The sequence below is a fragment of the Nymphalis io genome, chromosome 8, assembly GCF_905147045.1.
Source record: "Nymphalis io chromosome 8, ilAglIoxx1.1, whole genome shotgun sequence".
Lineage (NCBI taxonomy): Eukaryota > Metazoa > Arthropoda > Insecta > Lepidoptera > Nymphalidae > Nymphalis > Nymphalis io.
Window position 1 is genome coordinate 2953567 of NC_065895.1, and position 20125 is coordinate 2973691.

The 20125-nt window shown below is 32.5% G+C and overlaps 1 protein-coding gene across 2 annotated transcripts; it reads left to right on the plus strand.

The window, feature by feature from the left end:
- The first annotated feature begins 729 nt into the window (after window positions 1–729).
- Window positions 730–19644, plus strand: LOC126770170 (integrin alpha-V-like). 2 transcript variants are annotated; one of them, XM_050489400.1, is made up of 24 exons: window positions 730–839; window positions 2354–2498; window positions 2850–2950; window positions 4148–4218; window positions 4701–4860; window positions 6153–6236; window positions 6729–6821; window positions 7994–8079; window positions 8486–8689; window positions 9004–9103; window positions 9178–9348; window positions 10092–10189; window positions 10262–10343; window positions 10841–10986; window positions 11578–11780; window positions 12296–12500; window positions 13179–13342; window positions 13786–13867; window positions 14212–14307; window positions 15301–15454; window positions 17184–17262; window positions 18095–18206; window positions 18979–19050; window positions 19497–19644. In XM_050489400.1, the coding sequence occupies exons 1-24, from the start codon at window positions 830–832 to the stop codon at window positions 19584–19586; spliced, it is 2808 nt and encodes a 935-aa protein (XP_050345357.1). In that variant the 5' UTR covers window positions 730–829; the 3' UTR covers window positions 19587–19644. The 2 variants fall into 2 exon arrangements, with proteins under 2 accessions (XP_050345357.1, XP_050345358.1); XM_050489401.1 differs by having other exon boundaries at window positions 761–839; window positions 2357–2498.
- The last annotated feature ends 481 nt before the right edge of the window (window positions 19645–20125 follow it).

A 20125-nucleotide genomic window follows, 5' to 3' on the forward strand; every position in this document is an offset into this window, starting at 1 on the left:
TCTTATTTATTTATTATGAGATATAGCGTTACATGACTTAATACCTTGTTCACTCTTCTAACATCCGACATTTAGGCGTCAAACGGGCTTACTATTATCAACATCCAACTCATTAGTGTGTGGCGTTTCGATTGTCATCGTTTTTATTTCTCATGAGCACAGAGAAGATCTGGAAAATTCCATCATATGTGTGTTCTATGCATTATAATCCAAGTATCAACTGACACGTTGGTCTAGTGACTTGCCACTATAGCCTTATTATATATAGTATATATATTAGAACAGAACCGGAGGTCCTGGGTTTTATAACTTTATTCGAAGTTCGTAAAATGTATAAGCATGAAATAATAATGTACCCTTAATCGAAATTTCGGTCATTGAGGTATTTCGTAAATTTACGCAGATGAAATAGAAGCAATAATAATAATATATAAAAGAAGCAATAAAGTGTGCATTGTACACATGTTCATTCTGTTTCCGAGCCACGGAAGTGATATTATAAAACCTTAAATTTCATAAAACAAGACTGACACTGAAAAAATTCTTGAGAAATACCAATACCATATTTTAGGTCAAGAGACCGTCATATGTATAATATATTTTTACATAATCAGAAGTTTTAATAAATTGGTTAATGTATCGAAGGTGATTTTGGAATTGATTGTCCCACCGAAATATGTAACCGTATCTCGTTATAAGGAAAACCAAACAATTAACGCGCAAGTCATAGTTCACACCAAGCTCAGTTGTAATTATACAAGCAAAAGATACGGCAATGTGTAGTAATTAATTTATAATTAGTGCATCAACGAAATTATTAAATGACATCATGATGCTCTGTAAGTATTTTTCTGTATCTTGATGCAGTAAATAAGATGTATGTATTATCTATTGTATTTATATATAGTATTATGTAATCATTTTATTATTCGACGTATGAAACTACCGACCGTTAAGTTTGTCTAGTGGCTAGATATAAGACCGTAAATCCTGATATCCTCGATTCAAAGCCTAGGTCGAGCTAATATAAAGATGCTGAAAAAAGTTTTTTCTTATTATTTATTCTAATAATAATAATATCCTGGGACATTTTTCACACACGGCCATCTGATCCCAAATTAAGCTTGTACAGAGCTTGTACTATGGAAACCAGACAACTGATATATTACATATACTACTTTTATTTTGTAAATACATACTTATATAGATAATTACACCCAGACTCAGAACAAACAGACATGTACATGCACACAAATGTCTGTCCTGGGTGGGAATCGAACCCACAACCTTCGGCGTGAAAGGCAAGTATCTACCAACCACGCCAACCGGCTCGTCAAAAACAAACAACGGTTAAAACAAAACAGTCAGACAAAACTAGAGGAGAATGTTAAGGCTTATTCTATCACACTTCTCCGCTATTATTGGTGAATTACATCACGTTTCTTTTCGTTCTTATCCATCACGCAAGGATGAAATTATCACAAAGTATTGATCACAAAATAACCATGAACTCTGTGTTATTTATCCGGTTTTGAACGCATTATCTACGTTTAAGATTGAAACCTAATAAAAGATAACACCAGAAGGGAATTACCATATGTTCTATATTACCCATATGTTGTCTAGTATCAAATTTCTTTTTGACAAATATTAATTAACGTAAAAAAAAACATATGACCTCGCCTACATTGTTAACGGTGACAAAGCCAGTGATTTTTTTTTTTTATATAGAAGGAAGGCGGACGAGCATATGGGCCAGCTGATGGTAAGTGGTCACTAACGCCCGTAGACATTGGCATTCTAAGAAATGTTAACCATCGCTTACATAGACAATGCGCCACCAACCTTGGGAACTAAGATTTTATGTCCCTTGTGCCTGTAATTACACTGGCTCACTCACCCTTCAAACCGGAACACAACAATATTAAGTACTACTGTTTTGCGGTAGAATATCTGATGAGTGGGTGGTACCTACCCAGACGAGCTTGCACAAAGTCCTACCACAAGTTAAGATTATAGACATCTAACGAGATTCCAATACCTTACATTTCTTACTTACATGCAATTATCAAGCAAAACTTTTTATATTTAACGTACGTAAAACGTTTTATATTTAAATGAAAAGTGACTTTAATTATGACATAATATTGTTATTTTTATAAGTTTTAATTCGTTTGTTGTATTAGTTTGAGAATTTATTTGACGGTAATTTGAGTACACCTTAAACTTATCAGCAAGTAATACTATCTGTTTCAGTTGATAATTTTAAGTGTTAAGGGATATGTTGATAGGTTGACTATTGTAATAAATAAGAAGTAGTTTGCACTATCAACTGTGTTATTTATGCTTACAGCAGTACTAGTTTTCCTAACGGGTGCTACCATAGAGTCGCAGGCCGTGTTTCATGACAAATCAATGCAAATCTTCAAAGGACCATCTTCACTAAGCGAAGGATCACTATTTGGTTACAGCATATCTTACGAATCGAAATATCAAAGGTAACATTCACTTCAATCGTAAAATTTGTTTAAAATTGACCTAAAATTGGTATAAATTATTTCAAAATAACAATACATCAAGAAGTATTACATTATTATCTTTTTGTGCATCGACACTTTAAAAGTAATATTTTTACTATACTAATAATGTTCTCTTATCCTAATTAATATTATAAATTCAAAAGTGAGTTTGTGTGTTTGTTACGTTTTCACGTGTTAGTTACTTAACCGACAATGATGAAAGAGAGAGAGAGAATTGAACCTGTATCTGCGTGATCAACGTGTTCCATGACATAGACCTTGTGATGAATATCAACATATGTATAATTCCTCTATTATTATTATTTTCAGTTTAATAGTCAGTGCGCCGAAAGCGAATGATGTTGGGCGTATTTTTACAATCAACATTAACAACTCCGTAGTCAAAGAAGTTCATATCCCTTTAATAAGACGTAATGTATACAAACATATATAATTCTTAGTTAACGCAAAAAAAAAGTTTACTTTAAGGTTTTTTTTATAGTATAGGTAGGCGGACGAGCATATGGGCCACCATGGTAAGTGGTCACCAACGCCCATAGACATTGACGATGTAAGAAATGTTAATCATCGCTTACATCGCCAATGCGCCACCAAACCTTGGGAACTATGACGCCATGTCTCTTGTGCCTGTAATTACACTGGCTCACCTTTCAAACCGGTACACAACAATACCAATTACTGCTGTTTTGCGATAGAATATCTGATGAGTGGGTGGTACCTACCCAGACGAGCTTGCTCAAAGCCCTACCACCATTGAAGTGAAGGTTATCGATTATATGTCAGGTTTGTATCAACTTTAAACTAGACCACATTAAAACATTTATATAACAAGCCAAGTCTCTATAGTTGTCTCTTTCGGTATTGACGTTGAAACTTGCGGAACAACTGGATGCGGAAGGCGGAGGACAGGGAGCTTTGGCGCACGTTGGGAGAGGCCTATGTTCAGCAGTGGACAATGATTGGCTGTTGATTGATTAATTTGATTGTTGAAACTTATAAAAATATTAAAATCAACAGCACTAATCACTAAAATCTGTATGTATAAACAGTTGAATATTTGGCGACTTGGGTACAAAAAAATATCCACACTCCGATATGAATAATTATTATCTATGGTTATTTCAGATAAAGTATGTTACAGAGTTAAGTATAAAGAGTTTAAGAGCACTCATGTAGCGTTAATTAGGTTCTTTTTAATTACGTTTAGAAAAGTTAATTTCAAAAGTAACAAAAAATGAGTAAGTGAGTACTCACTTCTAGGCTGCCTCCCCGGGCACGAGCCGTTTTCGCCATAGTATATATGCCATTGTAAAGATGTAAAGATTGCTTAACCATAAGCAAAATATAAATAACTTATCAAAACATAATTTAATTTCAATAAACTACTTACGACTACTCACGACTTTTAATTTATTTTTCGTATCATGTTAATTAATAGTCTTATTAGTCTATATTAGAAACCAGTACAAATATATATGTTACATATTAAATCAATTGAAATAACAAGATCCTTATATTAGACAAGTTGCTCAAAAAGCAGGGGCGGAGGTTCCAAGATTAATATGATGATATGCAATGTTTTATATGTATTTATTATATTTTTTCAGTTACTCCAAATTTAATAAAACACGACTTCTGGTTAGGAGCTACTGTGAAAGCGAACTCCGATTATTTTGTGGTAAGTTACTAACAAAGAGATATATTTTATTATTAACAATACAGTCACCGTGAGCTTAATTGTTATGAAAAGTCAAAGTCGAATTCACCTAGGAGCCGAGATGGCCTAGTGGTTAGAACGCGTGAATCTTAACCGATGATCGTGGGTTCAAACCCAAGCAAGCACCACTGAATTTTCATGTGCTTAATTTGTGTTTATAATTCGTGTCGTGCTTGACAGTGAAGGAAAACATCGTGAGGAAACCTGCATGTGTCTTATTTCATTGAAATTCTGCCTTATGTGTATTCTACCAACCCGCATTGGATCAGCGTGATGGAATAAGCTCCAAACCTTTCCAGCAGTGGGACATTAACAGGCTGTTACTATTACTACTACTACTATACTTCATTGCACAACAAAACAAAATTGCATAAAATTCTGTAAGAATATCTCCAAGATTCTGAACTTGATAACAACATTATTATTATTATCTTCCTTTTCAGATTTGCACTCCAAGGTATAGTGAAATAAAGTCGGACAGATCAGTCAAGAAACCGGCAACAGTCGGTATATGTTTCATAAAACATCAGAATGGCAAGGTCACTCCATTAAAACCAATGACCAACGGTGATCGTATTATCAATGCAGATAATATGAAATTTAGTAAGTACATTAATATTTCTTGGTAATTAAAAAAAACCCTTACAACGTTTGTTTTTAAGAAAATATTATTATTCAAATTTTATTCCTTCGATTAATACGTTAAAAAACAATTCGTAAATGGAAGAAGCTATACGCATAGTAGAAATGTCAACGTGGCGAGGATGACAGAGAGACAACATGGTAGGATTTTACTGGTGGTATGGCTTTGTATAAGCTCTTCTAGGTAGGTACAGCAGTACCAGTCCAGTATCAGCAGAGCCAGTATAATAAAATTACATTCACAAGGTACATAATATTTTAGTTCCTAAGGTTGGTGGCGCATTGGCGATGTAAGCAATGGTTACATTTCTTACAATGCCAATGTCTATGGGCGTTGGTGACCACTTACCATCAGGTGGTCCATATGCTCGTCCGTCTACCTATACAATAAAAGTCAGAAATCAATCAAACCTGTATTCTCATTCCAAAACTGATCGTAAGCCGTTTTTCTATTAAGACATGCCTTTTAGAATAGTATATAGCTACATATCATGTGACAGTATGCATTATAGAGTTTCGTTGTAAAGAACAAATTTATAATTTTGTCAAGCCCATCACATTATCAACAGTAACAGTTTTGAATCAATTTGCATGAAATTTACCATGGAAATGTTACGGTAAACTTTGTACCTAAATACATTATTCATGTGAATAACATTTCGTCTTCTTCGTGGTTATACTGATTTTTTCACCGAATATCGGTTATATCGTTGGTTTTTTTTTTATTGAATTTATAACAATAAATAATTAAATTTGAATATTGTTGCAAACGTAAATAACCAGAACGAATAAAACCAAATTGATTGATTCGACTTTAAATTTTGTGTAGACAAGGTAAGTTTCCTTTGCACATGTAAAATTCACTGAAGGGCGATTCGATGCGACGCGTTTGATGTATATCTTACTTGAGATTTTATTTGCCATACGTACGTAATAACATTTTATCGTATTGTTATTAATTACAAAACCGAAATATAGAACAAAATATTCCTCAATATATTAAAATTGTAAAAAAGGAATTTTATGAACATAATATAAATGGTAATAGAAAATGATGTTCGGGGCGCATTCGGCGCCTTGGACACCGGCGAGCCCCACATACCCCCCGATACGCCGGTACTGTTCCCCGGAACCGCGTAACTGGAAACGCGTAAAGCGTTTTTCCAGCGATAAAAAAAAAGAAAAAGGGTAGTACTTACTCAAACGGACTTGCACAAAGCCACACAACTATGTATAGTTTATTAATTTTTTAGAAAAAATGATGGATTCCTTCGGTTGGAGTATGGAGTTGACGTCACAGAACGAGTTACTTGTTGGTGCCCCAGCTATGAATAAAGGTACTATTCCATTGGTGACATTAATAGCTTCGTTTTAAAGCGAGTTAATAAGCAATGGCAGAATTTAATTAGGGCTTATGTTAAAATAACTCTAATCGATAAAGCCTATTATATACACGATACAAGAATATATAGATTATATAAATTTAAATACATATAGTTGTTTTTAAGTTTTTTATTTGAGAAAATAAATAAATACTAATTTTCTTGCCAGTTTACTTTGGTAGTATCTATAATCAGAACCGTTGATAATTTTAAAATCGATTGAATTCTGTAATATTACTATTCAATGCCCAAGAACCGACTCCTTACTTGCTTATTAATATTATAAATTGGTAAGTGAGTTCGCACAAAACTACATTACTCTTTCGCGTCTTAACTAGCATCTGCCCTTAGTAAATAATAATTTTAACTTCAAGATGATCACAGTAACAAAAGGCACCTATTTACATATATTTTTAAATACGTATAAAATTTTTGAACTTTTTTCAGGCCGAGTGTTGATTTACCCAAGTGATTTAGGTTCGGCGACTCCAAAATTGATTTATAAAATAAGTTACGGGAATCCCGTTCTTTATAATTTCGGTAAGTGCTTATATATCGACAAAAAAATATAATAAATTAAATTGCCAAAAAAAAAAACAGATTTTAACATATATCTTCAATCTTCAATCAGGACGTGTCCCGAAAACCTGTCTCGATATTTACCAATAGAATACTGAGAATATTTTGAGTTCGGTATGAACTGTTTGTATTCCTTACGGATACGCTGAGTGGATTATAATCGATGGAGGATTTCTCGCTTTGATTCTTGCTCTAATATATATCGCTATCTATATATATAAAGAAAACACTTCGATATAGCTTAGGGATAACTCTTCAACTATCAGACAGAGACAAGGGAACAGAATTTATAAAATCAATTAATGAAAATACGTATAGCATAAGCGTTGTGTACTTAAAGTTATATGATGGCTGTAATTCTCGTGGACTAGTGGAGATTGTGTGGGCAAACACAAGTGCAGCTTTTTATCTCTCACTCAATCCAATGGGATGGTAATCCGCCACGATCGGGGAGAGTCGACTATAAATAATATATGATTTCGTTTTTAAAGTAATTGATTTTTTAAGCGATGCTATTGTTGTATGACAGTGTCTTTTACCACTTATTAAAAAAATCATAAATAAATAAAAAAAAAAAACAATAAATAAATGTGAAGTAAATAAATAACATAGTGTTCCGTTAATGAAATAAATATATTTTTCTTATTATTATAATAATTTATAGCAACGAAGTATACGCGCCATAAAAAGGGCGGCACGGGGCTCGCCCCCGGAGCTCGCCAAAAGATGTTTCATATAAAAAAATGATTGATACTTTTTATGTCTATTCTATTATTTCATATCATATCTTCTAAATACTGATAGGTCTATCATGTTATTATTTGGATTAAGTAAGGAAGCCTTTATTTAAAACAATGATGCGTGAATCAAAACCGACTAAAATGTCAAATGTTACTAACATAACGTAAAGATTATTATAAAGTTAACTACGTTAAAAATGATGACGCCTTAAAAATGAAACGATCGTCTTTGGGGCATTTCAAAGAGAAATAATATTTTTGAAATTTACATTTTGATATAAAAAACCAGCTGTTTTTTTCGCCGATACGACTCAGGGATGTATGTTGTATGTAGATTTGATTAGATAAGCTTAAAGTTTGGCCAAAATAATGCCACGATTCAATATATTTTAGGCTACAGTATAGCCAGTGGAAAGTTTTTCTCTAAGCAAATCACTTATGCAGTGAGCACGACTTTTGGAGAATTAGGATTTGGAAAGGTACTGTATATTTTTTACTATAATAATTAAAATTTTTACTTTTATAATAACAGGTATAAATAAATTTTTCCTTATGTTAAAACTTCATAATTTCACTCTTATAGTTTATCAGTTAAAACTTTATAATTAAAGGCTGGTCTATGTGAGTTTACCACTCAATAGTTAACTAAATTCTAACTTTATATTAAATTACTTAATACATGTAAAAAATGAATTTTGTGATATACAGCAAGTTAAAATTTGACACATATGAATAAAAAATGTTATTATTTTCGGTTAAGTTATTGGGTGTGGCTGAAACCTGACACATTTCGTCAGGCATGATTTATTTAAATGCACAATTTTACTTTAGCTATAAGACTAACGAAGTTGTCAAATTATATACCTTGTATATTATCCGTTGCAGGTATATTTCTTCAATTCGAAGTATGAGAATATTGGAGCAATCAACGACGACAATCTAGGGACGATGTTCGGTGCTGCGTTGTGTTCCGCGAATTTTGGCGTTGACGCGTTGCTGGTTGGTGCACCAGCCTTTGCTGATAATGATTACACGTATGACATTGGTGCCGTTTATATTTTCATGGCACAATCCGGATCTAGTTCAAACGTAAGATTTTTGTACTAATGTTACTATCGGAGTCTTTGCACTTTAAGATAATAATAGCTTTAAATGTCTTCCAGTTTGTTAAAACCTCTTTCCTTGCTTAAATAAAATGATTATTTTTGTTCGACTTATTTTATTATTATATTATTTCTTGATGCGGTTCGTTTTATTTCTTCTATATATTATTTTATTTAAATTGTATGTTTCAATTTGATGTCTGGACGTCGATTACTGCATTTGTGGTTATCAAAAAACAACAATCGTTCTTCATACATAAATAAATATTAAAATATATTTTAAAAAGATTTTATTTTCAGGAAATGACTTTAAAAAGAAAACTCGTGGGTAAAACTAGTGGTGGTCATTTTGGTCATGCTATTGTAAGCATTGGTGATATGGATGGTGATTCAAAAGATGGTAAACCCTTAAATGATACATATTATTTTCAGGCAAATAATTGTACAATTAATTAATTGTTGACATATTTTTAGAAATAGCAATAGCAGCACCATACGATGACGATGGCAGGGGCGCTGTTTATATTTATACCGGAGAAGGAATTTTACAAGGAAAGCTCTCACAGAAGATACAACCAGAAGGATTTTATAATTTAGGGATCAGCTTAGCAGTTGTGAAAGACTATGACGGAAATGGGTGTAACGGTACATCTCCTAATTAATAATAAGCAAATTATAATTTTGTATTAGATTTAAACATGCGGATTCTATTTTTTATTTGTAGGCGGATAGAAAAGAAAATATGATCTTTGATGTTTAGTCAAATTTAGTTTACATTACATAGATACTGAAATCTCAATGTTATTAGATATACTGTTATGTATCCACAAGACACAACTTTCACACAATGAAACAGCAATATTTAGTATTATTGTGATACGGTTTAAAAGGTGAGTGAACCAGTATAACCACAAGCGCATAGGACATAACATCTTAGTGCTTAAGGTTAGCATTGACGATGTAAGGAATTGTTAATATTTCTTACAGTGCCAATGTCTATGAGTATGGTGATCAGGTGGTCCATTAGCCAGAATATCTGCCCATTTTAATTTAAAATATATATAATATAAATGTTATATAAATGTGGATACCACTTCTATCGACTGTTTTCCCCAACATAAAAGTATGAAGCTATTCAGAAAACCCAATAGTTTTTATTAGGAGCTTTAAAAACTAACCCGGGCTAATGATTTAATGGAAGTGTCCATACCAGGCTTTCACTCGATTCTTCTTCCTGTAAAACGAAAAAAAATACAGTTTTACTTGTGAGAAATCGCTTCACCAAATAATTGAATTTCACTGTTGTATACACTAGGTAACCCTGTTATGGTAATACTAATTTAGCTTTTGCTATATACATTTAAATTTATCGTTCGGTTTATTTGCAGAATTGGCTATTTCTTCACCTAAAAATACCAGTGTAGTCTTACTTAGAAGCATGACGGTTGTAACGGTAAACTTACATACTAAGTTTCCAAATTTTCAGGTAATTCAAATTCTGTATATATTTAATATAAATTAAAACCATTACATTTAATTATTCTCTATTTAATTTCAGAATTACAAAAACAAAACACACTTTGAATTTGATTCCTGCCTTGATGTCTTGCCACCTAAAAACCTAAAGGTCTTCAAAGTTGGTATGTAAATATGGTTAAATAAAAAATGTATATGATTACTGCATTTAAATGAACATAACTTGTGTTTATAATTCATCTCGTGCTGAATGGGATGGATAAAAATATTCCACTACTAAATCCGCAATGGATCAGCGTGGTAGAATGAACGCACCAAAGCCTCCTCAAGAGGGGAAGAGCTTTAAGCCCAGCAGTGGGACAGTTACAGCTTACTTATAGAGAACTGATTTTTTTTTTACAGACTTGATAGTGAATATATTAACGATGTAAATATGGTTAAATAAAAAATGTATATGATTACTGCATTTAAATGAACATAACTTGTGTTTATAATTCATCTCGTGCTGAATGGGATGGATAAAAATATTCCACTACTAAATCCGCAATGGATCAGCGTGGTAGAATGAACGCACCAAAGCCTCCTCAAGAGGGGAAGAGCTTTAAGCCCAGCAGTGGGACAGTTACAGCTTACTTATAGAGAACTGTTTTTTTTTTTACAGACTTGATAGTGAATATATTAACGACGGACCGAAATTCAAAACTAATAGGAGCTAGTGAAAATAAGTCATTGACGTATGAAGTGTCTTTGAATGAAAACAATCAATCTTTTTGCAGAAGCATTGGAGTGCAGAGCATACTCACGCCTGTAATTAAATTTTTTACCATTTTATTTATTTGGCGTAGATTGATTAGTTCTTTTTTAGTACAAAACATCAAATATATTAGTTGATTAGAAATCGATCTTGATTACGACCTGGTTTTTGTTAATGATACGTGGACCTTCACCGAGTATCACAAATTTAAATCTGACCAAACACTCCTTAAATTTAATACTGTTAACAATTCATCTTATGTGGGGGAGGAACACATCTTCATCATCACATACATCATCTATCGCATATACGTACTATCTGAATCGGTATATCTTTCTCCTGAAAAGACGTTGCCTTTACCTTACCATGGAACATTTACAGACTGCTTGCTACTTTTAAACATACTAATGTTTTTGGTCTATATGTTTTTTTTTTCTTATTTTGTGATCCAAAAATAAATGTCTAACTTGGTTAATAGTGTGTTAAATATTTATGAACAGACCATTTCATTGTGCACTAATAAAACGATACGAAGACAAACTTTATATTTACTACTAATTAATAATGAATAGAGACAGCAGAACAAATATTACAAATGGTACAAAATGTTAATAATTCCATTTTAAATTAATCATAAATTATAGGTAAAAGAATACAACCTAGTTATAGCATACAAGATATCCGTGACTTTAAAAGACGATCCGTTGACAAGAGATGATTTTGATATTTCAAGAGCGATTTTGAGTGAACATAGTGTATTGGATCTTAACGATAAGCAATGGATAAGTGACTGTGGTGGTAAACTTTGTATACCCAACTTAAAGCACAGCTTAAACTCTTCTATACCGTAAGTAAAACTTGTATATCTGATATTTTTATTCGTTATACAGTCTTTTTTTTAAATTCATCACTTCATATAATCATACATCATAGGTCATCACCGCCAATAGATATATATACATACATTGGTATTATAAAAAATATTAAACATTTTTTTACCCTTATACCTGTACCCTGCAAACCGGAACAAAAACAATTGCACAAGTGTTACTGTTTGGTGGTAGAATGTGATGAGTGGATGGTGGTCTAGAGGTCCTAGAGGGACTTGCACGAAGCCCACCTAATTTTGGAATAATAACATTTTGAAATCTCTTGATTGAGAAATCTCATACATAAAACAGTAAAGCCAGTGTGAATTTTAAACACAAATTAAGCACATGAAAATACAATGGCGCTTGCTTGGGCTTAAACCCGCAGTCATCCGTTAAGATTCACGCGTTTTGACCACTTGGACAACGCAGCTTTGATAAAATATAATAAAATAAAACTAAACTAATAAAAGTACATTTTCCATTTTTATAGGATACCTTATGTTTTGGGATCATCGAATATGGAAAAGTTTACGTTATCAGTAAGAAATATTGGACAAACCGCGTACGATGCGTGCGCAATAGTGACTGTGCTTGAAGCTCGTGTACTCCGGCCCCCACCCGGGTGCACATTACTCAAAGACAGTACACAATTTATATGCAAGCCTAATCAACCGCTTCGTAATGGAGAGATTTGGGTGAGTACAGATATCTCATGCATATTTATTAATTAGCAAAATGGCCCGATAATGTACAACAATATTTTTTTTTATAAAACGTATGCCTGGTTTGATCACATTCGATGCGTTCGCGCATCGTTTGTCTTTCAATAGTTGTTATTGTTATTGAATTGGCATAGCGTTTCTCGCGTAATGTTATTTAGTCACAACAAGTGTCGCCGGCGTCGTATCGGATTGTTTACAAAATAATCTAAAGAGCCATTAAATAGAGTTTCATTTCAATTTCAAAGCTTATAAAATTATTAGGACAATAAGGTTGATAATTTATTATGCATACTATTCTTCGAACAGATTAATTTCCTTAAAAGCTATTCTTTATTTATATGTGGAATCGTTACAATTGCTTATTAATTACTATTGTCAAAAATCTATCACGGAAATAAACAACGCCTAAAAAGAATTGGCGAAAAGAACTCGTCGATTTTTTATGTATCCAACTTAGTTGACTAATTATCACACGACTGTCCAAAAATAGTGTATAATATTTTTAGGGTTCTTGTATGTATGTGTTTTTCTTTTTTTCACCATAACTGTTAAACTAAACAGATTTGGTATCGTTTGAATCTTTTTCGTTTCTTGACAAGATATCGTGTTTTTTAATTTTTGTCATTGTCATAATTCGTCATAATTTTACAGAATATTCATCCAATCGAAGTTGAGACAACTCTACTTACAAGTGGAAACGATGAACTTACAATTCAAAGTGACTTATATAATAACTGCAACAACAAGACAGACAGAAATACTTTTGAAGATAAATTTATTCTACGCAGCGATATTGACAACATTTCACTTAAAGGGTAACTGCGTTGTTTTATAAATACTTACTTGGTGGTAGGGCTTTGCACGAACTCGTCTGAATAGGTACCACCAAATGATCACATGTTCTACAACCAAACAGTAATACTTATTATTGTTGTGGTCTGGGTGGAAGAGTGCGTTGGCCAGTGTAAATACAGGTACAAAGGACATAACTTTCTTCTTCTAATATTAATCTTTAATTAATCTTAGTTCCCAAAATTCGCATGCATTTGCAATATAAGGGATGTATTATTTCTTACGGCGCCAATGTCTATGGCGGGTAAGTAAGGACCACTTACCATTAGATTGCACATTTCCACGTCTGCCTGCGTAAGATAAGAATGTAATAATAAAACTGTCTAAGTGCTCAACCAATCAACACAACTCACGTGACCACCACGTGAGTCTAAACCAATCTGATTACGATGGGATTTAATTTCAGCCAAACAAATCCAGATCAGACTGTTAATATGACAAGAAACGACGTATATGACTTAGGAAAAAGTATGGAGCATGTGTACACGGTAAGTAATCATATACATAAATTTGTTCTAAATTAAATCACTTTAATAAAAATATATTTTTTATATTGCTATTCGAAAAAATAACATTAGCGTCTGAAACACAGGCTAAGTTAAAGACGTTAAATATATAGAAAAATAGAACATATTTTTTGAATTACATACAATACATTCCTACCTCCATACATAAATATAAAATATTATTGATTTTTATTTCGTGATTACTACACATCGAATGTTGTTATATAACTATACATATACATATACCGGGAAACAAATATCATCATCCTTATTTAAAGAAAAAATTTGAAATAAGAACTCATAATTTCCATGTTTTTTTTCCACAGATAAGTAATAATGGTAAAACAAATTGGATCGGTATCAAAAGTGAGATTATTTTAGACAACGTGCCCTACATCAATTATTCGGGAGCTCCGATTACAGTAAGTATTTAAACATTAGCAAATGGGCTTCACCCTTATTAGACTAACTATTTTCTAACTAAAAAGTAAAACGATACAATTTGTTTACAGTTAAGCCTCAACTGCCTCAACTAACTAAACAACAACTCAGCCTTAGTATATAAACTGTTATGTGGATATACATTAATGTACTATGTACAAATTCTTACGAATTATTTATTTATACGTCAAAGTTATATATACTGAGAAATAAATCTTAATGCGCAAATAAAATTACAATATATATATATATATATACTAATTAAAACCTATCTTAGCATGGAAATAAAAGATTCTTTAATTGACGAGAAACAAAACCTTAACTTATATAAAAAATACTATAATTTATATAAATGTTTTGTGTTACGGAAATATATATATTATTCATATTCAGTTATAATTCAGTTATATGTGGTCATAAAAAAATGAATATTGGTATAATCTTGATAACTCAGAACTTAAAAAAAATATAAAAAAAACATCAAATTAAATAAATACAGATAAAAAATACTACTATATTAATGACCTTGGAATAATAGGAAGAAAGATGGCAAAGACATATAAACTTTACTCATTTCTCATTTTGCGAACATCAACAAAAAGAAATTTTAGATAAAAAACTTTCCTATATCTGTTCTTATATCTGAGGTATTTCTTTCCGTATAATTATTTCGGTGGTAGATTTTTTACAATCATGAAACGCATGCGTAATGCTTTCAAAACAACATATGTATGTACATTGTAATTGTAATCTAGTTTGTCTAGGTATTGTAATCTAGGTCACTTTGTCTATTAATATTGTACTAAAAATGATTCTAATAATCCTTAAATATACAGACACATTTCTACTAGCTACACTTCGTTAGATATGATTTCAAATAAAACATTTCAAAATGTGTTAATAATTTATTGACACAAACATTCTCCGTTTAATTTATTATTATCTACTTAATATCGTATATTGGTTTTCCATAGATTTCTAAGGACAAATCGTCAGGCATGGAGTGTTCTACGACAAACAGCAGTCGAACAGAGTCACAAATAATAGTATTATGTGACATTGGAGACTTGAAGAGAAACCAAAAAGTCAACGTCATTATTGCTATCGCCATTCCTCCAAACACCTTAGGTTCGGAATTTTTATTTGCAACAAATAGATTTGACCCATAAAAAAAAATTAACAGACCGTTAATATCAAACTGCTGGGCATAAACTTTAAAGAGAAGGATTTAAGGTTTTTTTATTATCGCCGCCAAACAAACAGAACACAACACACTATGTATGACTGTTTAAAAGTATAATATCTTATGAGTAGATGGTACATACACAAAGACGGGCACAAATCCCTTCCCCAAATGAAGCTTATTCCACTATCCTGCTTCGAAGCGAAGTTTTTTTGGATATTTATGTTTTCCATTATAGTATATATATATATCCTCCTTTCCTATCGAAACGTGGACACTAACTGCGGGACTAGTCCACAAATTCAAAGTCGCTCAGCGTGCTATGGAGCGAGCTATGCTCGGAGTATCTTTGAAGAATAAGATCAGAAATGAGATTATCCGGAAAAGAACCGGAGTTACCGACATAGCTTGCAAAATTAGCAGGCTGAAGTGGCAGTGGGCTGGTCACGTATGTCGTGGGACCGATGGCCGTTGGAGCAGACGAGTCCTAGAGTGGAGACCGCGAATCGGCAAGCGCAGCGTAGGGCGCCCTCCAGCCAGGTGGACCGACGACCTTAAGAAGGTGGCGGGCACCCTCCAGCCAGGTGGACCGACGACCTTAAGAAGGTGGCGGGCACCAACTGGATGCGGAAGGCGGAGGACAGGGAGCTTTGGCGCACCTTGGGAGAGGCCTATGTTCAGCAGTGGACAACGATTGGCTGTTGATTGATTGATCGGTGGTAGATTTTTTACAATCATGAAACGCATGCGTAATGCTTTCAAAACAACATATGTATGTACATTGTAATTGTAATCTAGTTTGTCTAGGTATTGTAATCTAGGTCACTTTGTCTATTAATATTGTACTAAAAATGATTCTAATAATCCTTAAATATACAGACACATTCTTCTCCTCAAAAAGGGAGAGGAGGCCTTAGCCCAACAGTGGGACATTCACAGGCTGTTACTATACCACTATATACTATATGTTTTCCATTACCAGTTCTCTGCAGGATAGGTTACTTTGTCATCGAACTTGAAGTTAATTGTTAACAAAAATTTAACAATGGATTGGAATGCGTGATATTTAAATGAATTCCTTGTATTTTATCACAATCATTGTTCTCTAAACCATTTTGGCTCACTACGCTTTGCTCGTAATAAATGCTTGCAAGTCGAATATCAGTTAGTGATAAAATCTTATTTAATGCCAACAGAATGTATATATACTGGTGGTTGGACTTTGTGCAAGCTCGTCTGGATAGGGACCACCCACTCATCAGATATTCTACCGCAAAACATCAGTACTTGGTATTGTTGGTACATAACATCCTCCCAAGGTTGGTGGCGCATTGGCAATGTAAGCCATGGTTATCATTTCTTACAATACCAATGTCTATGGGCGTTGGTGACCACTTACCATCAGGTGGCCCTATGGGCCGATCAACCGTCTACCTATTCTAAAATAAAAATAATGAGGCATTGCATGTGATTTATATTTACAAGCTTTTAAAATAACATATACTCAATTCCACTTTTGTACATTCCATTTTTGTTCCTAAATTAAAACCGTTTGTTGATAAAATAGCAACGGCAGATTTCATTCGGACTTCGTATTTAACAGATAATAATAACAAATAGAAAATCTTTTTATTTTTTTTATAATGTAAACAAGCAAGTGTCATATATTTTCAGACTTTAAGGAAGAAAACGAAAACGTCACGATTACAACAACGTTCAATTTACTTCTTAACGATGAAAGTATATCGTTAAGGTTGGTTGGTATTTATAATGATATTTATTTATTATATTTATATTTTAAAATTTTAACATTCTAACAAATATTATAATGTGAAAGTTTGTTTTTATGTTTATTATTCTTACAGGTCTTAACTACTCAACCGATTACCATAAAATTATGCATACACATTTGTAGGGGTATATAAAAGGGCATAGAGTATCTGACATCCCCCCCCCCCTTACACACGTGTCAAGCCGCGGGCCTAACTATTAATTAAATAAAATTGATCGGCATGCAAGACGATGACGTCACGTTAAATAAAATATTAATCACATTTTATGTTATTAATTGTCTCATTAAAACTGCTGAATTAAATAATGTAATGAAAACTTGATCAATTTATTATTTAATTTGTAAATTACTTTAAAATCGTAAGAAAAATGTCGAATTTTTCTTGCGATATCCATCCCATATAACACTATTGCACTATTGGACATAATAACAGACTTTCTGGCAATAGAGACCAATCAAGGTTGTACTCATCTCAATCTTTGTACTGCATACAAATTTTAGTTTAAATAAAGCTTACAACTACAGCCCCGGGCTATAATGGAAAGATTGATTTTATTAAGAAATGTCAGAAGCGATAATTAATTAGAAAGTCGGCTCTGTCGCCGTTGGTTCTATGCTTGTGTGGGTAACATCATCATGACATTTCATTCGCTTATAATTTCAAAGAATGTTACAGTCTTGCTAAGCATATTTACTCCATACATAAAAAAGGGATAGCAATACATTCAGTTGAAATTATGTTATGTTACGTATCGTATCAATACAAATGTCTAATGAAAAGCTTGAATTTCAGTTTGAACACAGTTTTGCGATTCATAACAGTTCCGGTCGCGCTATGGATCATCATCATCTCATCTTTCGTTGGATTATTAATACTTGCGATCATATCGTTCGCACTGTATGAGGTTAGTTGTATTTATTTATATAAAGTAGTAACTGTTTGTCTGTTAGTAATAATCTCACGTGTTGGATTATAGAAATGTACGTAAATATTAGAATTGATTCCTTAATATCCTTTCCGTTAAATTATTTGAAATCAATTGCATTCATAATTTAAAAAACAAATTCGCACGAAGTTATATATTAGTTAATATGTATATTTAAAGTATATACATAATTATTAATACAAATCGATATAATAATTATGAAATGGTTTTTTTTTTAATAATTTAAATATTGTATATGTATAATTATATGCGTTAAAATGTAATCAACATTTTAACGCATATAATTATATTATTATCCAGAAGATTTTCAGCAGGCGATGCTTTTGCTAGTTTTAAATAAAATAACGAGTCTATTAGGTTTTCCAATAAATTTAATTGGTATTCCATTACAGACTTATTTTAAATTCTGATGACCCAATGGCTATCAAACGTGAATCTTAACCGAAGTTCTCGAGTTCAAACCCCGACAAGCACCGCTTTATTTTCAAGCGCTTAATTTGTGTTTATAATTAAGCATGTGTCGAATGCAAATTAGGACACATTTGTCCACTAACCCGCATTGAAGCAGAGTTGAATGAACTAAAAAACCTTCCTGAAAAAGGAGATGAGGTCTTAGCCCAGCATTAGGACTGACTTTACACTGAATTTTACACTGACTGCCTATTACTTTATTATTCTGATTACAATCATTCGTTTTAATATTAAATACAATTGTCACAATTTTTTTTAGTGCGGCTTTCTTCAAAGGAAGAATAAGGACAAACTCAAAAAACTTAAGAAGGAAGTGCATCGCCAGAGTGTGGTAAAGTGTTTCTTATATATCACTCATACTTAAGGCCTAATTTAGAAAATGAAAAATATCTCGCTCGGTATTATTTTATAATATTATTTTATGAGTAAAGACGATTATTAATAATATAAATGTTAGATTACTAATAAATACTGATTTCTTGATAAGGCTTTGTGCAAACCCTAGGTAGGTACCACATATTCTACCGCCAAACAGCTATATAAAATATTGTTGTATTCCAGTTTAATATTTCATACAATATCGATGTATATGGGTGGTAATGACCACTTACAGGTGGACCATTAAGAATTGCGTACCATAAATAGTGATTCATATCCAGATGTGCTTGCACAAAGTCCTACCACCAAGTATAAAACAACGACTAAAACTCTGACCCGCGCCATAACCTCGCGCTCACATTTTGCGATTTACAAAAACTAATAATCATTTTATTTTAGCGTCGATCGATGATGAGAGAAAGCATGCGAGCTGCGGCTAGCCGACGAAGTACGGAAGACAACCATCTCTTAAAACCCGAACTGGATTAATAGGCAATATACAAGAAACTATAGATAACTATAGGCAATATAGAAGAATGAAATAATGAATAAACGGTTGTGAAACTCAAACTGTCTATTATTATTATACTTAAAACAATTAAAAAAACATAAACAAGTTCAATGAACTTCACTTTATGTTGCATAACCTTTAGGTCAAAAAGATATTATGTTACTATTAGGCATTAGTCAATAAATGACGTTAATTACTTCCCTTTTGATTGTGATCGTACTGGCTACTTTTTTATTGTTATTGTATTTTAACTATAATGTATTAGTATGTTTATTTATGACATGTACACCCTACATTTTCAATCTAAGAAATGGTTAATATTTCTTGCAGCGCAAATGTCTATGGGTGGTGGTAACTACTTTGTCAGTTGACTCATTTGCCCGTCCATCTATTACAGCCCACCTATTACATTGCAATAAGATTAAATAGAAGTATTTTTTAAGTATATCAAATATTACAATTTTATATTTTCTATTTTCAACGGACAAAAAACAGACTAAACAAAACTTATTTACTC